General features: G+C 53.7%; 1 protein-coding gene across 1 annotated transcript in view; it reads left to right on the plus strand.

Annotated features, from left to right (window-relative positions):
- MYOM3 (myomesin 3) overlaps positions 1 to 23,404 on the plus strand; it is a 47,455-nt gene extending 24,051 nt beyond the window's left edge. Inside the window, exons 17-37 of the mRNA XM_033841260.2 lie at positions 1,230 to 1,351; positions 1,748 to 1,935; positions 2,170 to 2,296; positions 3,437 to 3,615; positions 6,672 to 6,786; positions 7,699 to 7,855; positions 8,557 to 8,666; positions 10,241 to 10,285; positions 10,991 to 11,127; positions 12,467 to 12,611; positions 12,751 to 12,810; positions 13,202 to 13,269; positions 14,344 to 14,454; positions 16,204 to 16,291; positions 16,799 to 16,837; positions 17,086 to 17,194; positions 18,333 to 18,496; positions 18,721 to 18,757; positions 18,935 to 18,957; positions 20,566 to 20,621; positions 21,872 to 23,404. Coding sequence (XP_033697151.1) covers positions 1,230 to 1,351; positions 1,748 to 1,935; positions 2,170 to 2,296; positions 3,437 to 3,615; positions 6,672 to 6,786; positions 7,699 to 7,855; positions 8,557 to 8,666; positions 10,241 to 10,285; positions 10,991 to 11,127; positions 12,467 to 12,611; positions 12,751 to 12,810; positions 13,202 to 13,269; positions 14,344 to 14,454; positions 16,204 to 16,291; positions 16,799 to 16,837; positions 17,086 to 17,194; positions 18,333 to 18,496; positions 18,721 to 18,757; positions 18,935 to 18,957; positions 20,566 to 20,621; positions 21,872 to 22,132 — 2,341 coding nt within the window. The 3' untranslated portion in view covers positions 22,133 to 23,404. The remainder of the gene's footprint in view (positions 1 to 1,229; positions 1,352 to 1,747; positions 1,936 to 2,169; positions 2,297 to 3,436; positions 3,616 to 6,671; positions 6,787 to 7,698; positions 7,856 to 8,556; positions 8,667 to 10,240; positions 10,286 to 10,990; positions 11,128 to 12,466; positions 12,612 to 12,750; positions 12,811 to 13,201; positions 13,270 to 14,343; positions 14,455 to 16,203; positions 16,292 to 16,798; positions 16,838 to 17,085; positions 17,195 to 18,332; positions 18,497 to 18,720; positions 18,758 to 18,934; positions 18,958 to 20,565; positions 20,622 to 21,871) is intronic.
- Positions 23,405 to 23,642: the final 238 nt, after the last annotated feature.

The raw sequence follows: 23,642 nt of genomic DNA on the forward strand, positions 1-23,642 counted from the left end.
TGGCATGTCGGAAGAACGTGCCACACGTGGGGCGTGGCGTGATCCTCTGGTACGTCCAGAGACCTCGTCACATGTGCGCATGTCATCGGTTACATGTGTCAGGGCTGGAAAGAGGCTAAACAGCCCAGCAGTGCTGCCTGGGGTGATGGTGTGAAGGGAGCTCAGCTGGGAGGTAGGGTCTGGTCCACCACCGTTCCATGAGCTCCTCAGAACCTGGCTCACAGGAGATGCTCAAAAAAGACCTGAATGAATGAATACTGAACGGGCAGGCGCTGCGCTGGGATTCGGGAGACCCGGGCTCGGTCCAGGTTGTTCCTAACTGGCTGTGTGCTCTTGGCTCACCCCATTCCTTCTGGGGAAGCCCTTCCCTACCTGTAAAATGAAGAAACTGAATGGTTTGATCCATAAAGGCCCCTCTGACATTCCAACATTCAACTCCTCGGGGTCAACTGGCCGAGGGAAGCTCCCTGTAGAACAAGATTTGCTACAGGAAAATGTTGATAAGTGAAAAGGGAAAAAAGAGGTTCACAGTTTGGATCTTATCAAGAAGAGACAGGGGCTTCCCTGGTGGCACAGTGGTTGAGAGTCCGCCTGCCGATGCAGGGGACACAGGTTCGTGCCCCAGTCCGGGAAGATCGCACATGCCGTGGAGCGGCTGGGCCCGTGAGCCATGGCCGCTGAGCCTGCGCATCCGGAGCCTGTGCTCTGCAGCGGGAGAGGCCACAGCAGTGAGAGGCCCACCTACCACAAAAAAAAAAAAAAAGAAGAGACAGGATGGGAGGACATTTTTCTGTAAGCAGAGTGTCCTTGTACGTCTCTGGCTGGTAATTCAGGGGTCTTTAAAAGGACTCTGTGCTTCAGTCACAGCAACCGTACAGATCAGAAGAGCCATTTGTTGTGTTTCCAGGACGAGGCCCAAAGTCCTAGAGATGTACCAGTTGCTCAGTTTAGGGGTTGGCTACCTGGGCCTTCAACTGGTAACTTTCCCAGCGTATTCGCACCTTAATGATGGGCTCTGGAAGCTACATCCTTTAAAACCTTAAGGACCTCATCCTCCATGGGGCAGGCATCACTCTGGGGGCAGGGGCAAGGTCTTTAGGCAAGAACTGAGGCCTCAACTCCTACCACGCTGGTGGCCACTTATCCCCACAAGGTTGTTCTAGAAAGTTCAGGAATGTCTCCCTGCTGCTGGTTTGGCCTTTCCTGAAGGCTGTACATTTCTCTCCCAGGTTTACAGTTCCCGGGCTGAGGACAGGGAAGGAGTATGAGTTTTGTATCAGGTCAGTCAGCGAGGCTGGAGTTGGGGAGAGCTCAGCCGCCACCGAACCCGTCAAGGTCAAGCAGGCTCTGGGTAAGTCCACGGGGCAGGTGCAGCCTGCACACCTCTGGGGACAGACCTGGGCTGAGCAGAGAGCAGGGGGCTTATCCACCACCTCTTGGAGGGTCCAACTCCAGAGGCCATGGGGCAGAAGCCTTCTCACGGGATCTGGTGCTGACCCCCACCACCCCTTCCTTTGGGGAGGAAGTAGCAACGGCCTGAGGCCATGGGGTGAAGTCTGACCAGCTCGGAGGCCCAGGTGCCCTGCACGCAGCTGAGTCAGCATTACCAGTGGACGCTACTGGCTAAGTCCGTGCCCCAGAGCAGGGTGGGCACCCACTGGGGGAGGCTCACTGCCTCCCTCGGGCCCCACCGCCCAGTCCGGCCGCCCCTCGGGAGCAGTGGCCCTCACCCCCTGCCTCCCCGTAGCTGCACCATCTGCTCCATATGACTTCGCCCTCCTGAACTGTGGGGAAAATTATATGGTCATTGGGTGGAAACCCCCTAAGCGGCGTGGAGGGGGCAAGATCCTGGGCTACTTCCTGGACCAACACGACTCAGAGCAACTGGACTGGCACTCGGTCAACCAGCAGCCCATCCCCACCCAGATGTGCAAGGTGAGGCTGGAATGCGGCCACTGGCCTGGTGTCCTGATTTGTGTGGGTGGAGAGTGGGGGTCAGGGTTGGAGGTCCTGAGGCTGAGAGAGGCCTCAGGTTTGGTGCCTCGACAATCCAGCTGATTGTCAAGTGCAGACCAGTCTTACGTGAAGCTCCTATAGACCTCCTGCTGTGAACCTCGTCCCCTGCCTCCCCAGCCCCAGCCTTCACGGTCTGTGCTTTTGCTCTTCAAGGTCAGTGACCTTCATGAAGGCCACTTCTATGAGTTCCGTGCCCGGGCAGTAAACTGGGCTGGTGTTGGAGAGCTGTCGGCACCCAGCAGCCTGTTTGAGTGCAAAAAGTGGACGATGCCTCAGCCAGGTGAGCGGCTGGGAGGCGCCAAAGCCCAGCCCCTGCCCTCCCCTCCCCTCCCCCAAACAAGATGACCGCTGCCGCCGGGCTCGCTGTGCATTCCAGCTTGCTCTGTTGGTCCCAAACACCAGACCCCTGCCCCCTGTAACCTCTGACACAGTCTTAACTCTGCCAAGTCAAGAGCCCTGACCTTGGCCATTGACTGGCCCTGTACCCCCATCCAAACTATCCTCTAGCTCAACACCCCATCTGAGCTCCGATTCTCAACACAGACCAATCTCAAACCCCAAAGGCACACTGCTAGGTGACCAACTCGTCCCAGTTTGCCCAGGGCTTTCCCAGTGTTACCACCGCAGTATTACCATCCCAGTATTACCAGCTGTGTCCCAATCCTGGACAAACAGGGCAGGTTGGTCCCCCTCTGCACCACTCCCGCAGCGCCATCAGCCTTCTCACACACTAGCCCTTCATCTCCCCCTTAGGAAGGAAGGATGACAACCTTCCATCATTCTGTTCAGCTCAGTTCTGTTTTCTGTACAAAACCTTTACCTGAATGGCAGATAATCACTACGTGTGATGCTTTAGACAACGACAGTTATAGACAACTGCTATTTGTTGGGGACTTCCTATGTACTGACACTTTGCATAAGTTATGTCATTAATGCTCACAGCAGCACTATTTTATAAGAACTAGTATTAGCCCCATTTTACCGATGAGGAGACAGGAACATAGAGGCTAAGTAACTTGCCCAGAGTCCCCATAGCCTGAAAAAGGGTGTTCGCTGGGACATGAACCCCAGTGATCTGACTCTGGAGTCCACACCCTGAGCTTCTACATTAAACACTGAAATGGCAAAGAGATTAGAAAGATTAATGCTGTCTGGGACAGGGATGGGGAGGGTCAAGGATGTTTCCCAGAGGAAGTGATACTGAGCACAGTTTGAAGAGTTAACTCTAGTTCAGACACAGACCAAGCTTTGCCATGAAGCCAAGGCCGGCCAGGTCCCCACCATGTCCAGAGCAGGCACTTCCAGGCCTGGCTGGGACTGAAAGATTGACAAGCTTGCTGACTCGCCACCCGCTCACTGCCCGACTGGCTGGCTGGCCATTTGGATATCCATCTCCTTCTCTTACCCTGTCTTCCCACAGGACCCCCGTATGGCGTGCGGGCGTTTGAAGTGCGGGCCACATCCCTGATGCTGACGTGGGAGCCCCCACTGTACCAAGGGGCCGGACCGGTCACAGGCTACTGCTTGAGTGTCCAGGAGGAAGGCTCTGAGCAATGGAAGCCGGTCACTCCAGGCCCCATCTCTGGCACCCACCTGAGGGTGAGTCCCTGCCCCTTCATCCTCTGATGAAGGATGGGCCCGCCCTAAGCCTTCCCTGCCACAGGATATGGCAGGACTACAGAACACCAAAGCTGGAACGACCCTCAGAGATCACTGCCCTCACTTAATGGCAGCAGAGGACCAGAGAGGGGGAGTGGCTTAGCCAGGGTCACGCAGCGAGTTGGTAGTAGGTCTGGCCGGTGGTTGGTCTTAACCTGCTCCATGCTGTGCAGACTCCTCCCTAAAACCTCACTTATAATCAGCAAGGTATATTAGCATTTGGATATGCACATCCCTTGAGCTAGGAATTCTGCTTCTAGGATTGAACTGTAGAGAAATAATTAGTCAAGTGTGCAAAGACCTAAGGACAGTGACGCTTGTTGTAGCGTTGTTTATAGAGGCAAAATTTGGAAACAACTTAAATGTCCATCAGTAGGGGGTTTGCTTAAATAAATCACAGTGTATCCTTAATGTGGACTCAGTGTCAGCGAGTGTAAAGGCTACAGTAGCTGAAGGAGTGGCAATAATATAAAGAATGAGGTAGAGCTAAAAAAATTATAAATTTAAAAATTAAAAAAAAAGAATGAGGTAGAGCTACGTGTATGTTGTGATATAAAAACATATCCACCATATGTGGCTAAGAAAAAAAAGCACAATACAGAGCAGGATATTTATATGTTAGATAACATTTAGAACATGTATATCATGCTGTATATTAATGAACATAGAGGCATATGTGCGTTTCTTCATTTAAATGAGAAGCAAACTCTAAACTCTTTGGATAAATAAGAAATCTAGCAGAATCATCGGTTTTCTTCACCTGTGGTGGTTGTTTTCACTTGCACTAGTGTAGAAGGGAAAGCGCAAACAGTGCTCTCCTGGCATAACAAAGACAACTCACACGTATTTGTCATGTCAGAAAACAAAGGGGTCCACTGAAGCATTCTTAGCAGACGCAAATTACTAACAGACAATCCATCAGGACCACAGACTTCACAGCATCCATCTCTGAAGCCAGCATGTCTCACAGGCCTTCTTTGTTTAAGGAAAGTTTGGAAGGAAAGTTTTGTGATGTGTATTAGGTTTTCTCTTCTGCAGCTCTAGGGAGAGAGGGAGTATGTTCTCCACCTCATTTTCCTGAGGCATCTTTCACCAGCAGGCAGGAGGGTGTGTGGGTTTCAAGACCACACGTTAGCACTCTGTTAGCACCAAGAGGAAAGAAAGCAGGCTTGAGAGGCCCAAAACAACATGGAAAGAAGATACTAACAAGCAGAATACGGCACATGTCACGTTTCTGCATGGTTTACGTGCATTTGCAAGTCTAAATGGATTTTTACAAAATTGTCAATTCTGGTCATCTCTGGGAATGGGGCTGCCAGGAGAGCCTTACCCCTTCATTTTATATTCTTTTCTGTTGCTTTAATATTTCCTCCAACAAACATGAATTTCTTTCATAATCAGAAAAAAATAAAAGTATTTCCTTTTGAAACAATAACATTAAGGCTATCTAAGACCAAATGAAGAAGGGCTTTCCTGGTGGCGCAGTGGTTGAGAGTCCGCCTGGCAATGCAGGGGACACGGGCTCGAGCCCTGGTCCGGGAAGATCCCACATGCCGCGGAGCAACTAGGCCCATGAGCCACAACTACTGAGCCTGCGCGTCTGGAGCCTGTGCTCCGCAACTGAGAAGCCCGCGCACTGCGATGAAGAGTGGCCCCTGCTCGCTGCAACTAGAGAAAGCCCTCGCACAGAAACGAAGACCCAACACAGCAAAAATAAATAAATAAATAAATAAATTTATTTTAAAAAAGACCAAATGAAGAAGGGCAAGCTTCAGCCCATGGAATGCTCTGAGATGTGCAGTTTCCACCACCACGGGGCTCGGCTCCCTACAGTAGAGTCAGCCAGTGCTGGACAGCTGGCCTGAGAGAGCCACGCAAGATGGATGGTCCCTCTGCTCCCCAGGCAGGCTGGCCCAGGGCTGGGGAGCCTCGGTGACTTGGCACCGTTTCTGCATGTGGGTGGTTGGCCGGCATTCACTCACTCAGTCATTCACTCAACACTTCTGGACACCTACTTAGTGCCAGATCCGGAACTAGATTGTGGATGTAAAAAGCTATAGTCACAGTCCTTAGGGAACAGGCAATTACAATACTGTGTGCCGTACAATCAAGGAGGGTCCGAGGGATTCTGGGAGCTCCAAGGAGGAAGGTAAGAGGCCTCTCCTGGCCTCGTCCCATCTGGCCAAGCTGAGTGGCCAAGGGTGAGCTGTTGTTGCTAGACCAAGAGAAGGGGAGGGTGTTCCAGGCAGAGGGCTCAGCAAGGGCAAAGGCAGGGAGGCGTGAAGCGACGTGATGCGTGGGGGACCCTGAGGAGTCAGGGAGTGAAGGGGGCGCGGAGAAGAGGACAGAAGGCTGAGGATGGACGGATGAGGAAGGATTTAGGTACCAAGCCTCGAAATCTGAACTTTACCCTGAAGGCCACTGAAAGAGCTAAGTGTACTCAGACTGCCATCTTGGAAACATTGGCAGAGGGAAAGATAAACCGGGAAGAAGGGTCTAGAGGCAGAGGCGCCATTTAGGAAACTGTTGGACTAATCCAGGAGAGAAGAAATAAAGCTGCAGTCAAAGGCGTGGCTGGGACACAGACAGGCCACGTTCAAGAAACGTTAGGGAAATAAAATGGGAACTTCGGTGATTAGATGTGTAGGGCTCAAGAAAAAGATGTCAAAGACGATGATCACCAAGCTCCTTTCTAGGGAGACAGATGGAGGAGAGGCACGGGGCGCAGGAAGAGAAAGGGTTTTCTTGTTGAGAGGCTGATGATGCGTTAAGTTCCGAGCAGGTGGAGTTCCAGGCATCACAAGCGTGGGAGGTAATCTCAGGGGAGAGGCTCACCTGAAGCTGGAACTCAGGAGAGCAATGTGCCCCTAGCCTGCCCCCCACCCCCAGGGCAGCCTGGCCCTCCTGGGGGTCCCCTGCAGCCCGTGGCCAGGGCTGCAGGAAGGGTGGGTCTTTGCCATCCTCGGTGCTCACTCTTGCCCCCTCCCTTCCCCCAGGTTTCTGACTTACAGCCGGGGAAGACCTACGTGTTCCATGTACAGGCTGTGAATTCAGTGGGCCCAGGGCAGCCATCCATGCCCACCGACCCCATACTCCTGGAGGACAAGCCAGGTAGGGGCAGGGGGAGGGCGCTTGTCTGCAGCAGGAGGACAGAACCTGCTGGGCCCTCACCCCGCCACACCTTCCTGCCCCTCATTCCTTCCTGCCTGTTTCTCTCCCGTCCACGCTCTCGTTTATTTCTGTGGGATCCCAAGATTTGAACATATGGTTTCCTTCCATGTGATGGGTCTTCCATCCTTTACGTGCCACATTCTTAAACTCATACAACTCTCCGTGATATCTAAAAGAACAGCCAACTTTATTTCAGATATGCCGTGTGGCTTTGCCTGCCTTGCAGTCATGGCTCCCGAGGTCCGCTCCTACCACATACGCCAGATGCTGCGCTGGGTCCTTACACTGTCTGGCTCTCCCAATAAGCCCCTGAGGGAGCCGTCACTGTCCCCACTTTAGAACTGATTTCATTGCAGCTCAGAGAAGTTAAATGACCAGGTCACGCAGCTAGTATCCGATGGAATCACTCAGCTCTCCTCACTATAAAGTGTGTTCTTTTCCATTCTTTTAATTATTCATTCATTCAGCAAGTATTTGGTGACATCCACACTGCACTGGGGACATGGCAGTGATGAGAAAGCAAGGTCCCTGCGCTGGTGGGGGGAGGGGCAGGACGAATGGACAGTAAACAAGTAAATGATGAAAAAGTCAGTGATCAGTGCTATAAAGGAAGTGCAACAGGGTGATAGGGCGGGGTGGGCTTTACGCTAGCCTCAGTGGTCTGAGGAGGTGACGTTTGAGCTGAGAAGGAGCCTGATTATACGAGGCCTTGGAGACCACAGCAAGGAGTCTGGGGTTTCTTATTTTATTCAAGAGCAATGGGCAGCCACTGGAGGGGTTAAGCAGGGGAGGGCGCTGACCCGGTTTATTGTTTCTCAATGTCTGTTGCCCTCCATTGGATCCTGCCCTCAGACGCTCGGGAGATCGAGGTTGGTGTGGACGATGAGGGCTTTATCTACATGGCTTTCGAAGCCCCCGAGGCCCCCGACTCCTCGGAGTTTCAGTGGTCCAAGGACTACAAGGGCCCGCCGGACCCACAGAGGGTCAAGGTCGAGGAGGAAGTTAACAAGTAAGTGAAGGGAGGGGCAGCACGACTCGTCCACAGGTCCCAGACGTTGTCGGATGAGTCGGGCAGAAGCTCGTGGGTGAGACCATCCGGCAGGACCCCCAGATAACGAGCTTGAGAGGACTGCTTGGTCTCTCCTGAGGGATGCTGACTGCCATCCGGGGAGAAGTGAGGGAGAGTGCCTGGAGAGGCTGAAACGGTGCCGTTCATTTGCAGACCCTTTTCTGGAAGGAAAGTGTGTGCCTCCGAGGAGACGCTCAGGACTTGGTTTCTAGCCTGAGTGCCAGCGACTCGCTCTTGCAAGTTCTCTGGGTTCAGCTTCCTCAACAGTAAAAGAGGGGTTAGGATGTCAAGGGCCCCCAGGTCTCCCTCCTCCACCCCCAGCAGCTCTGGCCTTGGCCCTGTCCAGCAGGAGACAAAGCTGATGGCTTGAGACCTGTGGAGAGAGGCAGGCCTGGGGGATGTGGCCAGCACGAAGACCATTCCAGAGAGCCTGGCTAGTGAGGACCACTGAAGGTGGCAGGCCAGACGTGCCCTGGGCGGGGGACCCCAAAGAGGTGTAAGGAGGCTGCCACCCCTGCTTACTGGCTTGGCCGGGGTCTGGGCTGGGGTGCAGGGCTTGCAAAGCCGACCGAGACTCCCCAGCTCCCAGGCCTCCAGGGCACACGGCCCCTCTCAGAGCCTCTGCCCTCCTGTCTCTGCAGGTCCAAGATCATCCTGAAAGAACCTGGCCTCGAGGATTTGGGCACCTACTCGGTGGTGGTCACCGATGCTGACGAAGATATCTCAGCAAGCCACACGCTGACGGAGGAAGGTGATGCCCCTGTTCCACTGCCACCTCCCCAGAGAGACGACCCAGACATGGGGTCCCAAGCACAAATACCCCAGAGGCCAGCAAGAAGCAATAAAGATGAGTAAAGCAGAGATTTCCAGGGAAGTAGGCCCTCACCCACTCATTCAGTCAGTCAGCCAGTGAATAAGTATCTGCTGAGCACCGACCAAATGCCAGAGACTGTCCTAGGCACTGAATTACATCAGTGAACTCAACAGGCAGAAATCCCTGCCTGATGGAGTTCACGCTCTTCTTGTCTCTCTCTTTACTTTATCTACTTTTGATAAAAAGCAAAGGTACCAGTGAATTATTTCACTTCCTTCCGTAGCCTAAGAAAAACGACAGCATAAGTAGAATGATAAACTGCAAATGGCAGTCGGTCTGCCATTTGGATGAGGAATGCCATTTGGATGAGGAATGAGGATGGCAAAAGGGAGCAGTGGGGACTGTGGTAAACCAGAGAGAGGATGCCGGGCCTCAGCGGTCATCTATGAGACTCACCCTCTGCTGTCTCCATAGCAACTGGGACAGCCCATTGTCCTCCCTGATGATTGCACTGGAGGCCATTTGATTTTGTTAAGAAGCAGAAGCCAGGCAGGTCCAGAGTGCAATTCCGGTTCCACAATTTCCTAGCTGCTTGACCTTGGATAAGTCATGACACCTCTCTGGGCCTCAGTTTCCTCATCTGTAAAGGGGGATTATAATCCCTGCTGTCCTAAGTGAAACAATGTTGTTATGCAGATATACTTAGATGATTCCATGCAAACTAAAGCCATCCACAAAAGTAATGGGGTTTGCTTTTTTTTTGGACTGGATGCTTGCCATGTGTCCAGACTCATCATGGTAAGGACTCTAGAGCTTATAAGAGGAAATGAGATATGAGCCCTGCCCCTGCCAATTCATTCATGCAACACGTATTTATTGAGCACATACTGTGTGCCAGATACCATGCAGGTCCAGAGCTCAGCTTAGCAGAACAGACAAACCTAACACAAAGAAGCAGTTAGCAGTGAGACAGCACTCTGCTGACCTGCCCTAGACACATGCAGACTGAAATGCTCAGTGGGGAGAGCAGACCCTCAGATACTAGGACAGTATGGCTCAGTGGGGGAGAACAGACCCTCAGATACTACGACAGTATGGCTCAGTGGGGAGAACAGACCCTCAGATGCTGGGACAGTATGGCTCAGTGGGTTAACAAGGGGCCTCAGGAGACAGACAGTAATGCTCACCGCACAGCATGGTGTGAGGACGGCTGAGATCACGCAGAGCCTGGCACACAGTAGGTGCTTCTCTGGGGAGGTGGCACTTGATCAGGTCTTGAAGGACAGGAGAATAAGCAACCTCAGGGTGGCCTGCGGCAGCCCCCGCAACCCCCTCAGTGCCCCAGAGCCAAGGCCCACAGTGGTCATCATCAACCCCTCAGTAGCCAAGTGACCCCAAGCCGAGTCTCTCGGGACTTTCACCCAGTGTGGACGCTAGGACGGCTTCCACGGGCCCCACTGGCCCGGGTATGTCATTCTCTTTGGTTTCTTCCTTGCTCCTCCCTGTCCCAGAGCTGAACAGGCTGAAGAAGCTGAGCCATGAGATTAGAAACCCAGGTAAGTGGTCCAAGCCAGCAGCCTTGGGCAGTCCCGCCAGGCCCACCGGGGTGTTCTGAGCAGGGCTGAGTCAGCCAAGAGCCAGAAACTAGCCGGGGGTGGGGGTGGGGCGGGGGGGGGGAAGGATGGGGATGTCTTGGGGCTGGAAGGCCAGAGACCCAGGGAGTCCTCAGTCCATGAAGGGAACAGAGCGGCCAGCAGAGAGCACATGGGATGCAAGGGAGGGCAGAGTGGCTGGTTTTTTCTTCTTGGATTGTGGGTCATCTAAACCCCTGCTTCCCTCCATTGGCCAGGAGTAGCTTTTGCAGGCCCTGGCACAGGGGTCGCAAATTTGGGTGCATATTGGAATCACCCCTGGAGCTTTTCAAAATCCCAATGCCCAGGCCACACCCCAAACAAATCAGAACCTCTGGGTCTGGAGCCAGACACTGGTGTTTTTGAAAGCCCTTGGGGATCCAGTGTCCAGCCAGGGTGAGAAGCATGACCTCAAAGCTGTGGGAAGAGGATGAATTCCCTGAGATGAATTCAATCTAGGGGGACTGAATGTGGGAAACCCTCCCCAGCCCCTCATCCCCAGTCGTGTCTGCGTCAGACTCTGAAACATTTTGCACATTAAATGCCCACAGTGTGCGCAAGGTGGGGCTGTCGGGAGGGGGGAGGGGAGAAGGGTTCCCTGCCCACCCTTTCCTGTCCTCTGCCTCCCAGTGATCAAGCTGATCTCCGGCTGGAACGTTGACATCCTCGAGCAAGGAGAGGTGCGGCTTTGGCTGGAAGTAGAAAAGTTGTCTCCAGCCGCTGAGCTGCATCTAATCTTCAACGAGCAGGAAATTTTCAGCTCACCGGTAATTGGGGGCTCAGAATCCCTGAGTGAGGTTCCTGGCCCAGGAGGTGGTCTCACAGGCAGTGGTCTCCACTGGCTGCACCTCCCCCGAGCAGACTTTTCAGAAACGGCCACCAGCTTTGGCTGTCACAGTGATAGGGTGGGGGGTGAGGACACCTGGATTTTAGTACCTGGGGGGTGGGTGGTAGGGATGCTAGACACTTGCCAACGCAAGGAACACTCCCACAAAGAACTTCCCACACCTCCCACAATTGTTCACTGTCCTGTCAAACATTTGTAAGGTGAAAAACCTACATTCATGCTTATAATTATCCAAGCCTAGACCCTAACTCTGAGATATAAACACAAAGAATTTTTTTTGCAGTGTTAACATACACTGAATAGAGAGTTTTTATTCTATTAGCCACATTACCTATGCTCTTTCATTCGTTTTCCTGTTCTTCTTGCACTCATGAAGATGTACATGAGTAAAACCTCTCATGAGAGATTCAATCATGAGAAGATCTTATTTGTGAATTTCATCTCCAGATGACCATCAAAAAATGTGTGTTATAAAGAGAGGAGCTGGTTCTGACAGAGGAGGAAGAGCTCAGGGCTAGATGTCAGAAGACTCATATTCATCTCCTGTGGGTTGTGCGCCCTTGGGCAGGTCTCTTTACCTCTCTGTGCCTCAGTTTCTGCATCGGTACAATGGGGTTGGTTGCCCCAGAATCAGGAGGAGCAATTGGGAAAAAAATAGATCTGAAAGTTCTGCACAGAGATTAAGCATGACCTTGGCTCATGGTAGAGGTAACAAAGTCTGGACTCTTGGTACACAGCGCTGATACTAGCAGGTGCCGCTACAGAGAAATCAAATTAGACGTTTCTCTCAAATCACACATACACCCTAAATGTGGAAAATAAAACGTTTGAAAGCTGTTAGAATGTGACAAAATGTAAATAAGTGCTAATTCTGGGCAGCAGGTTCCCAGGCTTTTTTATATTATCCTTTACAGTTTTATGGGAGATTTTTTTTATATTAAATTGCAAAAGAAGTAGAAAATAACCCAAAAACATGGCACAGTAGGAGGTTGGGGATTATTATTAATTGCAACTGATACAAGCACACAAGACTCTTTCCAGTGTCTGCTGGGCCCAGGGTGTTCTCAGGGGCCGGGTGTGAGAAAAGCCCAGTCTATACACAGGAGAGGGGTACCTTGGGCCCCCTCCCCAGTCTCTGAAGACTTCTAACTCTGCATTTATTACCCCCAAGTCCAACCACACCCCGATTTGCACCCCACAGCACAAATTCCCTGGGATTGGAAAAGGGCAGAAAGACTTTCGGGTTTTGTTCTCCCCAGAACCGCAAGATCAATTTTGTCCGAGAGAAGGGCCTGGTGGAAGTTATCATCCAAAACTTGACTGAGGACGACAAAGGGTCGTATACTGCTCAGCTCCAAGACGGAAAAGCCAAGAACCAGATCACCCTGGCTCTGGTGGATGACGGTCAGCTGTGCCCTGACCCCCGCCCTGCCCCATGCACCCGGCCTCAGGTCTCAGCCTGGGCGTCTCTATCCATCCTGACGCCCTCCTCTGGACCTGCGCTACTTCTGGTTCACACCCGTTCCCCCCTCTGTGTTCACAGAGTTCGACAAACTTCTAAGGGAGGCAGATGCTAAGAGAAGAGACTGGAAGAGAAAGCAGGGTAAGAACTGCTCGGGCGAAGTTCAAACACCTCGGCCAGCAGGCCAGCAGACAGCGCCGGGGAACCGCTGGGCAAGTGGATTAATAGATCCCTCCGCCCTGCTGGACCCCCCTGAGGGAGGGCCACTGCCATTTGATCTAGTGCTGTCCCTGTGCCAGAACGAAACAGCACTTGCCCAGCCCCAAGAGTGCGCGCCCTAAACTTTGCACCCTAGATGCCTCCCAGATACCTCACCCCAGTCCCCTTCCTCGTGGGGGCGGAATCCCAGAATCCGAGGGGCCAGTAGTCATTAGGTGCCTCTCCCCAGCTGCCTTCCCCTATCTCGCCACCAGGTGGCGCCCGGGCCGAGCCCGGCGCTCTGACCGCTGGGCGTGCTGTTTTGCCCTCATAGGTCCGTATTTCGAGGAGCCTTTGCAGTGGAAGGTCACCGAGGACTGCCAAGTGCTGCTGATGTGCAAGGCAAAGCCCCGCCCCCGCCTCCACCCCTGCCCCCAGGCCCGGTGGGGCAAGACCTGTGGTTGTCCCCAAGCCCCGTGGCTGTCTTTTGCCCCACTCCCTGCAACTCCACACCCTGTGCTGGTGTGATCCCAAGCAGAGGAAGTAGCCCCAGGGATTTTGCATTTAACTGGAAAACAAAAACCCAGGGAGCAGAGTTAGTGTGAATTAGTGCGCTGAGTCAGCCTTGAGTTAGATCTCCCTGCTGCTCCGGGAGGGGTTCTGGGGGTCACGGGTCTGGGAGCAAGTGAGGGCTCTATACGTTGAGTGGTAGTCCCTGTGTCTGTCAGTAGCCCTGCCAGACACTGTTCTCAGCACTTCAGAGCATTATTTTATTTCATCTGCCTCACAATCATCTGTGAGAGTGGTGTTACAATCCCCACTGTAGGATGAAAAACCAAGTGGGGAACTAGCTGAAGGCTACATGGTAACAGGCCGAGTCTAGAGCCCAGGGTTTAACCGGATGCGCCTGACTCCAAAGCGGGTTTTGTTTCTCAGCACCCTGCAGCCTTTTAGATACCTGGGGGAGGGCAGGGGAGGGGAGGTGCACTCCTAGAAGCCTATCCATTCAGCAAACCTAAGTACCTACTCTGTGTAACACACTCTGCAAGCACTGGGCATACAAGGGTGAAGAAGCGGTCTCCTTAGGCCTGTAAGATCCCACAGTCCAAAGCAAGATCGTGGCGAAAACATCATAGCTCCTGCTGTGATGGAGACATGCAGGAAATTGATTACTCACAATGGGGCACACTCTGGGGTGCATAAAGGAAGGCTTCCTGGAGGAGGTGACACAGGCATTTACAAGAAAAAGTAGGGTAGGAAAGGGATCAAGAAGCAGAGGGAATAGCATTAGCACAAGTCCTGAGTCCAGAAACCATCAGAGGAGACATATGGTGTGAGGAAGGGGTTGGCTGAGATTTAGCCTGGGGGTGGGGGGGGGGAGTCATGTTTGTAAAAAAAAAAAAAAGTTCTGATGATCTGAGTCTTCACTTAAAAGAGAAAGCCTGAAGGAGTCTCCTCACTCCCCACCTTCCTCAGGTGACCAACACCAAGAAAGAAACCCGCTTCCAGTGGTTCTTCCAGAAGAAAGAGTTCCCAGATGGTCAGTACGACCCGCAGACTGGAGCAGGGCTTCTCTGCATGGAAGAGGTAAGTGCAGCTCTGACTTCAGGGCTCACAGCCTCCAGGCAGTGCCAGGAGCACTGGGCAGGGAGTCAGGACCAGGGTGAGGCAAGTGAGGCACTGACCTCACGCACAAACTCTCAGGAAGCGCTGACAGGCTCAGTACTCAAGATAAATAGTATTTCACGCAGTATTTTTAAGGATCAAAATTCATGCCCCAAAAAAAAGACCACGAGGGAAAACAATACCAAAACTTTAAATAAAAACAGGCTCAGTAATACTGACTTTTCCTTTTAGTTGGATTCCAGTCCTGGCCCTGCCGCTGACTGCATGGCCCTGGGCTAGTCACTGTCCCTCTCTGACCTCAGTTTTCATCTGTTACACAAGCGGGTCAGAGGGATGCTCTCTCAGAGATTCCTTCCTGCCCCCGCAGCCTGAGATTCAGGACAGGAAGACGGTCTCCGTGCGAGGCAGGTCTGGGCAGAGCAAAACAGGGCCTGGAGCTCACTTCTCCCACCCACGACCTCCCCATGGCCCTTGGAGGAGTGTGACCTGGTTAAGGTAGAAATGCAAGACTTATTCTTAAACATTCCATGTTTTTCTGCCTTGTCCCTGATTTCTGTGGCCCCACCGTGTGCCAAGGAGGACTATGGCAGATGCAGGTTTGCAGACTAGGAAGGAAATAATGATTTCAGGGTCCTCTCCCAAATCCCGGCCAAGACGATAGCAAGTTGGCCTTTGTCATCACAGTGCAAACTCTTCACACAGGGCTTGGCATCGAGTAGGTGCTTTATAGCTACTGAGTCTTGTCATAATCATCCAGCCTATTGGTGCAGAACTTTCTGGCTTCCGAAGTTATCTCCCTTGATCTTCACAGCAACTATAGTATGTAGCTAGGGCAAGGATTATGCCACCATTTTACAGATGAGTAAACTGAGGCTCAGAGGGTTTAAATACCAAGATACAAAGCTTGAGAGCGGGGCCGGAAGTTTCTCCAAGCACTGTCACCGGAATTTGGCTGGGACTTCGGAGCCTTCACTGAGGGAGGGGGCAGGGGACATGGGAGAAGACTGTTGGGGTTTTCAGCCCTTTGATACCCCAGTTGAGAGATGCTTCTGCCTTGAATCCTGCCTCAAAACACACTATGTAGAGTTGGTTGGGGTGAGAGGGGCCCTTTGAGGGGACAGGGAGGCAGATATCACGCTCCCACCCCCGCAGCCCCTGGAGGAGATGCTGTGTAATGAGAGGGCACAGCGGACTTCTGACCTTGCTTTCAAAGCATGACCCAAGTTCTTGCTTTGCTGAGTGTTGACCCGGGCTTCACTTGGGGTTGACAAGCATGTGCCAGTAAGGACCCCCTTGTCCTGAGCAAAAGAAAGCACACTTCCTTCTGAGAGATGCAGAGAGGTCCCTCTATCCAGGGCCCCTGGGAAGCAGGGCAGCGCTGGTGGAGGGTGCGCCCTGCTCGGCCCAGCTCTGCTAGGAGGGCTCGCTTTGCTCTGCTCAGAGCAGCTGCCTGAGAATCACATGCGGGGCGTCTGTTTCTGCCCTCAGTTCCCCCTCTCGCCCCACCTCCAGGCCCAGACAAGCCCTGGGCTTGGGATCAAAGGGCTCTGGAGCTGGAAGGAGCCTCAGAGATCACCCATTGCAGGGGGGTAAACTGAGGCCCAGGGAGGAGAGTTAGCGGCAGACCTAGAGCCCAGGCCTCCTGACTTGCTGTCCATCGCTCCTTCTGGAACTCATGCTGACACCGCCTTCTCACATCCTTCTTTCCAGCTTTCCAAAGAGGACAAGGGCATTTACAGAGCAGAGGTTTCCGATGAGCGAGGGGAGGACGACACCATCCTGGACCTCACAGGTGAAGGTAGGAGCCGGCGACATCAGAGACGGGCCAGGAGGGCCTCACACTGAACCAAGAGATGCAGTGTGACCTGTGGGGAAACTGTCTGGGATCCTCACTTGGGGCAACTGAGGCCCAGGGGAGTTAAGTGACCTGCCCATGGCTGCACAGCTGGTCGGTGGCAGGGCCTGGTCTGTGTGACGCTGGTGCCCATGTTCACTGCACTATCCCACAGCGAGCCCAGGCTTCCAGACCCGGAGCCTGAGTTCTCTGCTCTGCCCCCCGCCCCCACCCCCAGCGGGCCCCAGGCTCCTCACCAGGCTGGTCGTCTCAGCCTGCAGGAAGACTGTCGTGTCGGCCCATTCGTCCTCCATCTGTGTTGCCCCCCTGCCCCATCAGTCACGCAGTGCCCCAGATCCCCTCCCCACCCCTAAGCCTGTGTTCTGAGAGCTGCTCATAAGGTCCACCAGCCTTTTCCAAGGACGGCCCCACCTGGTGCATCAGCTGACCATTCCCTCTGTCTCCCTCCAGCCCTGGATGCCATCTTCACTGAGCTGGGCAGGATTGGTGGTAAGCAAGCCCCCTCCTTGCTCAGCGCTGCCGTGATGCCACAGAGCCTCCGGGGAACCTCTAGCCATCCTTGGCTGCTGGGGGTGGGGTTAGTTTCCAGCCTCAAAGACTGGGGGGAGATGCTCCTGCCTCTTCACCACACTGTGTTCCCCCCACCACGCCCCAAAGCAGGGGCGAGCTGGCTGCCCCCCAGATGTGCTGCCCAAAGGGCCTTGGGGAAGACTCACCCTGCTCCCATGCCTCCCCAGCCCTCTCTGCGACCCCACTGAAAATCCAGGGGACCGAGGAGGGGATCCGGCTCTTCAGCAGAGTCAAGTACTACAATGCGAGCTACATGAAAACCACCTGGTTCCACAAGTAGGTTGGCCTTGCCCTGGAGCCCTAGCCAGGCTGGAGGGGGCCCAGCACCCGCCTCAGAGCCCAGTCCCAAGGGCTTGGCAGAGACAGGTCTCTCGCCGGTCCTGCTGTCCACAGAGGGAGTCTGGGACAGGGAACAGCTGTTACAGGCACAGAAGGGAGGCTCCCCAGGAAAGGTGGGAACCCTGGCGCTAAGATCACTTTCCCAGAATATCCATGGCAGAGAAGGACCATTGTCTTAGAGCACCATCTGCAAACTGGGGGACAGAAGGATGCAGGAATGATGGGGAACCAGATGATCAAGTGCCCTTGTGGGTCTCTGCAGCCTTAGCAAACTCAGGCAGCCAGGCTGAGGGGAGAGGTGCAGGCAGAGGGACCTGGGGGGCTGACGACTAACTGAGGGCCAGGCCCTGAAGGCAGGATCAGGTATCAGAGACTCCGCCAGGAGCTAAGTGACCCCAGAGAGTTTGGGAGCAGAATTTTCCCAGTGCTTCTTACTTGCAAACCTCAGCCTTGTGGAGCAGACATTACTGCACCCATTCTATGGAGAAGGCTAGACGGACTTAGTCAAATTGGTCATGTGAGTGAGACCAAGGCCAGGCTGAATTTCAGAACAGTGAAGCTCCTTCTCTAGAGTTTCTGAGCCCCATGACGAAGCCCAGAGGTGTCACTTCTGTGACAAAACACTGACATGGGCCAGGTGTCTTTAGGAATGAAATTTAAGTAAAGGAAAGGAGTTTATATAGTTTATAAGAATTACGTAAGAGTGATTGTGGGAAGAAATGCTCGGAGGTTTTACGATGAGGAAAAGGATGAAGTGAGGAAGCGGCTCCCACTGGTGGGGTGTGGGGAGGTGGTCACTGACCCTGGAGCACCATTTCCTCAAAGTCCCAGCCTGCAGGACATGTCACAAATATAGACTCAGCGCGGCCACAAGGTTTGATGAATGAATGAATGATGAGGGGATGAGTGGATAGATATATATCAAATATCTCATGCATGGTCACCACTTTCAGCTCACACATCTGGGAACAAAACCCCGGGAGAGGAGTTTGGGGCAGGGGTGCCTGTAGATGGGCGGGCGGACAGCCCGTCCCGGACTGAGCTGTGTTAACCATTTCTTCGCCCTCACGTTCAGAGAGAAGCGCCTGGAGAGTGGTGATCGGGTGAGGGCTGGTACCACCCTGGATGACATCTGGCTCCACATCCTGGACCCCAAAGACTCAGACAAGGGCAAATACACCCTAGAGATAGCGGCCGGGAAGGAAGTCCGGCAGCTCTCAGCTGATCTCTCGGGGCAAGGTGAGCGCTCCGCCTGTCTGTCCTCAGTGAAACCTGTTTAGAAAACCCCATGGTCTTTTGGGGGGGCTCCCATCTCCCCACCCAATCCTAGCACTGCCCCCAAGAGAATGCTGGAACAGAGTGAAGGAACAGTCAGTGCTGAGCTCTATACCTGTGGGTTGCAGGAAGGGGGGAGATTGGGGGTAGATGCCCTGACGCACCTTTTCCCCTTTTCCTTCTTGTAGCTTTTGAGGACGCCCTGGCTGAGCACCAGAGACTGAAGTAAGTGTCCTCGGCGTTTCTCAGTGTGATCAAGGCCCCTGGGGTGCACGAGCACAGGACCCTTCCTGGGAGGCCGGACAGCTCCACCTTTCCCCCGTCACCCCCTCCCCCCTACCCGGGCAGGACTGTCCTTTAACAAATGAAACACCGAGGCTTTTTCCCATTTCCGTTTTTCAGAGCCTTGGCCATCATCGAGAAGAGTAAGTCCAGCCATATTTCTGTTGTTTCCACTTCTGAGTTTGGGGCGGCTTCCCAGCTGCTCACGCCTCCTGGCAGGTAGCTGGAGTCCCAGTTTCCCATGGGGTCTGTGTGGCTCTGGGCCGTCACAGAGCTGCCGGGAGACCCGGATGGTGGCAGCGTGAAGACAGGTGGATGAGGAGTCCGAGGATACCTGAGACCGTGGATGTGGACGTGCCTGGTGCGGGCCTGGTGGCGAGTAGGCACACGGCCGATGTCGGTGGGACTCCAAAGGCAGGGGCAGACAGGACCGAGGCCCTGTCTTCCAAGCGAGGCCCGGGAGGGGACGACTGCAAAGCTGAAGCTGGTTCTGGCTGTGGGGCCCTAGGGCCTCATCTAATCCAGGACACAGCCTCTGAGTTGCCCAGGGGGACCACCAGGCCCACGCACTGGAGCTTCTCCGGGTCCCTGCAACCAGTTCTAAAGCACCCAGTTCCCGGAGGCTGGCTTTCTGGTCTCAGTGAGCCAGCCGGTCAGTGGAGGACCTTCCATGAGGGGAAGCCTCCTGGCAGCAGAGCAGAGCAGCCCCGTTCAACCTGACAGTGAGGAGGGAAACTGACCCTTTGGGGCCATTGGTAGGAGGGGGCATGAGCCCTATGTGGCGTCTTGTCCCTGAGTGTCCCCACTTGGCGGGAAGTGCAGGCCGTTCATAATAGCCATCTGGGAGGGGGCCATCTGGGGTCCAAGAGCAGTGAGGAGCCCTCGCAGCGGGCGGCCACCTCGGTGGGCGGAGCGCAGCCTGCAGACCTGACTCAGCCCGTCACACCTCCTAATCACCTGCCCCCCCATCCTGGAATGCCGAGTCTCTGCACAGGACACCCCCCCAGGACCCTAACACAGGGGCCTAAGCTCACCACCTGTGCTTGCTAGGGCTGGCCGAGTTGAGAGTCAGGGGAAGTGGATTGTTTCGCCCGCCACGATGGGCCTGGTGAACGTTCCTCCCACAACAGTGTCCATCTCTGGGGCCGTCCTTCCCCTCCCCCTTCAACCCTGATTCAGGCTCCTCCTCCCCTACCTCTGTTGCACAGACACCAGCCACTTCAGGCTCTTGGCACATCCCTGATCGTGGTCTAGGGTCCGTTCCCACAGCCTCGACTGCGACATGCTGGCTTTCTGCTCAGTGATTTACAACCACAGTCTCTTCCTGCCCAGCCGCCATGGCCACCAGGTCCCCTCCCTTGACCAGAGTCAGTGTCCCGGAAGCTCCCTTCCTATTCACTCCCTGAGCTGGTTCGTCACACCTGTTGTGTGCATTTTGCCAGTTTAAGGCTCAGAGCAACCTTATCACCTTCTCTCCCGGTCCTCAGGGGAGGGGCACCTCACTGTCACCTCCAGGTACCACCAGCCATAATAATAACCTCAGGTCAACGACAGAAACACATTACGTCCCTATCTTGTGTTTATAAAGGCGAGGAAGTAACGTAACACAAGTTTAAGGATGTCCACCCAAAATGATGCAAAAAGAAAAAGAAGCATTGCTTCAAAATAAACCTCAACTTCGTGGAACCTGCTGCTGGGAAGCAGCTGGCAGGAAAACATTCATCACTGGGGGTCTCGTTTTTCCCTTCCAGATCGTGCCAAAGTGGTGAGGGGCCTGCCGGACGTGGCCACGATCATGGAAGATAAGGTACTGACTGTTCCCCAGCCCACAGCCGGCAGTCCCACCCTGGGTTCCCTCCTGTATCCATCAAAGAGCACGAAGCAACGCAGCACCGTGGATTCCAGAGCCGAAGGGGCTGGATGCACCAGAGTCTGGCCGAGTGACCACACCTCACTGGTCACATGTAGTATAAAGGAAAGACGCTGAGCCTGGTGTCAGGCCCGTGGCGGGGGGGGGGGGGGGGGGGGGGGGCGGTGACAGGCCTGTGCTCACCCCAGTTCTACCCCATCTCTCCAGGTGGCCCTGGGTGTCACGGACTTCTCTGTGTGAACTTCAGTTTCCACAGGCGTTTGACTAGATGATACCTAAAAAGCCCTTTGAGGACTGAAGTTTTTCAAGCCTAATGTTCTAGAAAATGATGGCTAACGTTTTCATGTCGCTTACTTTGTGCCAGGCACTATTCCATTATTTAACCATCAAGGCAACCCCGTGAAATAGTGTGTTATTACTAGTCATACTTTATAGCTGAGGAAACTGAGGCCCAGAAAGGTTAAGAGACTTACCTAAGGTCATACAGCTTAAAGGAGCCGAGCTGAGATTCACAGCCTGGCAGCCCAGCTCCAGACGGCCATTACACTAGAGTGCCTCTGCAGTGAGAATTGCTCTGTTGAGAATTTTCAAACTCAATTCTTAAATCTTTATGTTAAAGCAGTCTAGCCGGGCTTCCCTGGAGGCGCAGTGGTTGAGAGTCCACCTGCCGATGCAGGGGACACGGGTTCGTGCCCCGGTCCACGAAGATCCCACATGCCGCGGAGCGGCTGGGCCCGTGAGCCATGGCCGCTGAGCCTGTGCGTCCGGAGCCTGTGCTCCGCAACGGGAGAGGCCACAACAGTGAGAGGCCCGCGTATCGCAAAAAAAAAAGCAATCTAGCCTTATTTGCATGGTAAAATCATAATGAAATATACAATAAAAGCATTAAAGCAAAGTCCAGGCCATTCTGGGGCAGGTAATTGCTAAAGTAATAATGGCCCGACAGTCTAAATAGTTAAGTGTTCCCGTAGAAATGTTGAGAATGGAGGATGTGGGGTTAGAGTAAAACATCTCCCTTTACTGTTATTACTTTATGGGTCACAATAAAACACACATAATGAACTTACCACAAGGAGCAGCTTATACTGGGAGCTCCCTGGGAGTGCGAAGGTTTATAAGCTTCACACTTTACCAAGGGTTATTCCAAGCGTGTGGACTGAGCGTTCCCTTCCTGTCCTTTCAAACAGACCCTGTGCCTGACCTGCGTCATCTCAGGAGATCCTATCCCTGAAGTCTCCTGGCTGAAGAATGACCAGCCCGTCACCTTCCTTGACCGCTACCACATGGAGGTGAAGGGGTTGGAGGTCACCATCACCATCGAGAGGGTCAACAGTGAGGACAGCGGGCGCTACGGTGTCTTCGTCAAGAACAAATATGGCTCCGAGAAGGGCCAGGTCACCATCAGCGTGTTCAAGCACGGGGAGGAGGACAAGGTGCTGAAGATGTGACGGTCGGATTCAGGCACAGCCTGAGGTCTGGTCTGCATGGACTACAAGGGTCAACCAGTGGCTCACAGCCTGGCACAAGCCACGGAGGCGGGGCGGGGGGATTGGACATTGTGGGACCCGGGACATGGGAGGGGAGTAGCTACACCAAAGTGGAGAAGCATAGACCTTGCTGGGGTTCTGGGAGGCCTCCAGGCCTCAGCACTGGACTTGGAATGGGAGACCTACGTGCAAAACTGTTCCAACTCTAAACTCTCCACGAGCCTTGCCTTTCTCATCTATCAAATGGGAATTCCTACTCCTAGGGATTGTTTATGAAAACACTTGAAACCGTACACCGGTGATACTCAACAGGAGGCAGTTGCGTCCCCCAGGGGACATTTGGCAGTGTCCAAATTTTGGGTTGTCACAACTGGCGTCTAGTAGGTAGCAGCCAGGGATGCCGCTAAACACGACAGCTCCTCACCGCATAGAATCCAACCCTAAATGACAATAGTGCCGAGGTTGATGTACCCCGCCCCCATAAACGGATTTATCACAATACCCCCTTTTGGATACTGTATTTTCAATTCACTTAAGTTCAACGAACATTCACGTGAAGTCTAGCCTGTGCCAGGCTGCGGATGGCATTGGGAGCACCAAGATACATGATATGCAGACCCCGCCCCCAAGGACACCTCAGCCTAGGAGGAGAGTCAGACCTGGGTGCAAACGACTCCAGGACAAGTCAGATGATCAGGATTATAAAGCAGGTCCACGTAAAGTTCCACGGGTGGTCAGAGGAGGGAGAGAGGTGTTCATCCCAACTACGGAAGGTGAGCTCTAAAACACCTTCACGGAACTAGCAGAATTGGTTGTTGGGCCCGGAAAAAATAAGTTGGATTTGGCGATGGTCGTGGGAAGAGATTTCAGGAGCAGGGGATGGTGAGAGCAAAGGTGAGGCGTAGGGGTGATGCTGCCTGGGTGGCCGGATGCCAGGCTAGAGAGTTGGATGACCTTCAGTACTTCCAGCTCAGGGCCTCTGCCTGGCGGGACAGATACTGCTTGGCCTTGCTTACGGGACCTCTGTACGGAGCTGGGCATTTCACCACCCTCCAGTTTCCTTCTTTTTTTAAATCAGATTGGGAGGGGTGGGGTTTATAAAGTTAGAGATGTTTGTTGTAAAATTTTGGAAAACCTTAAGAATGTTGAAGGAGAAAATAAAACTCATCTGTACTCCCAACATCAAAACATAACACCCACCTCTGATTTCTGAAATGATTTCTGAGTTTAAAGGTAGAATGAATCACTCCTACATTTACCACCTACACGCGCATCAAGGCATGATGGGTAACTTATACCCCCAGCAGCTACAGGTGCAGTCAGGCCAGGTGTTCAGTGAGGGGGGCGAGGGGGCCAGGTGCCCTGCCGTGCCCTGGCTGGGAAGGAGTATGGAGGATTACGCAGGTCTTGGAGGCAAACACACCCAGGCTTGAAGCCAAGCACTCACTGTGTGATCTTGGGCATTTTTTTT

This window comes from Tursiops truncatus, chromosome 1 (genome assembly GCF_011762595.2).
Source record: "Tursiops truncatus isolate mTurTru1 chromosome 1, mTurTru1.mat.Y, whole genome shotgun sequence".
In the NCBI taxonomy this organism is placed as follows: Eukaryota; Metazoa; Chordata; class Mammalia; order Artiodactyla; family Delphinidae; genus Tursiops; species Tursiops truncatus.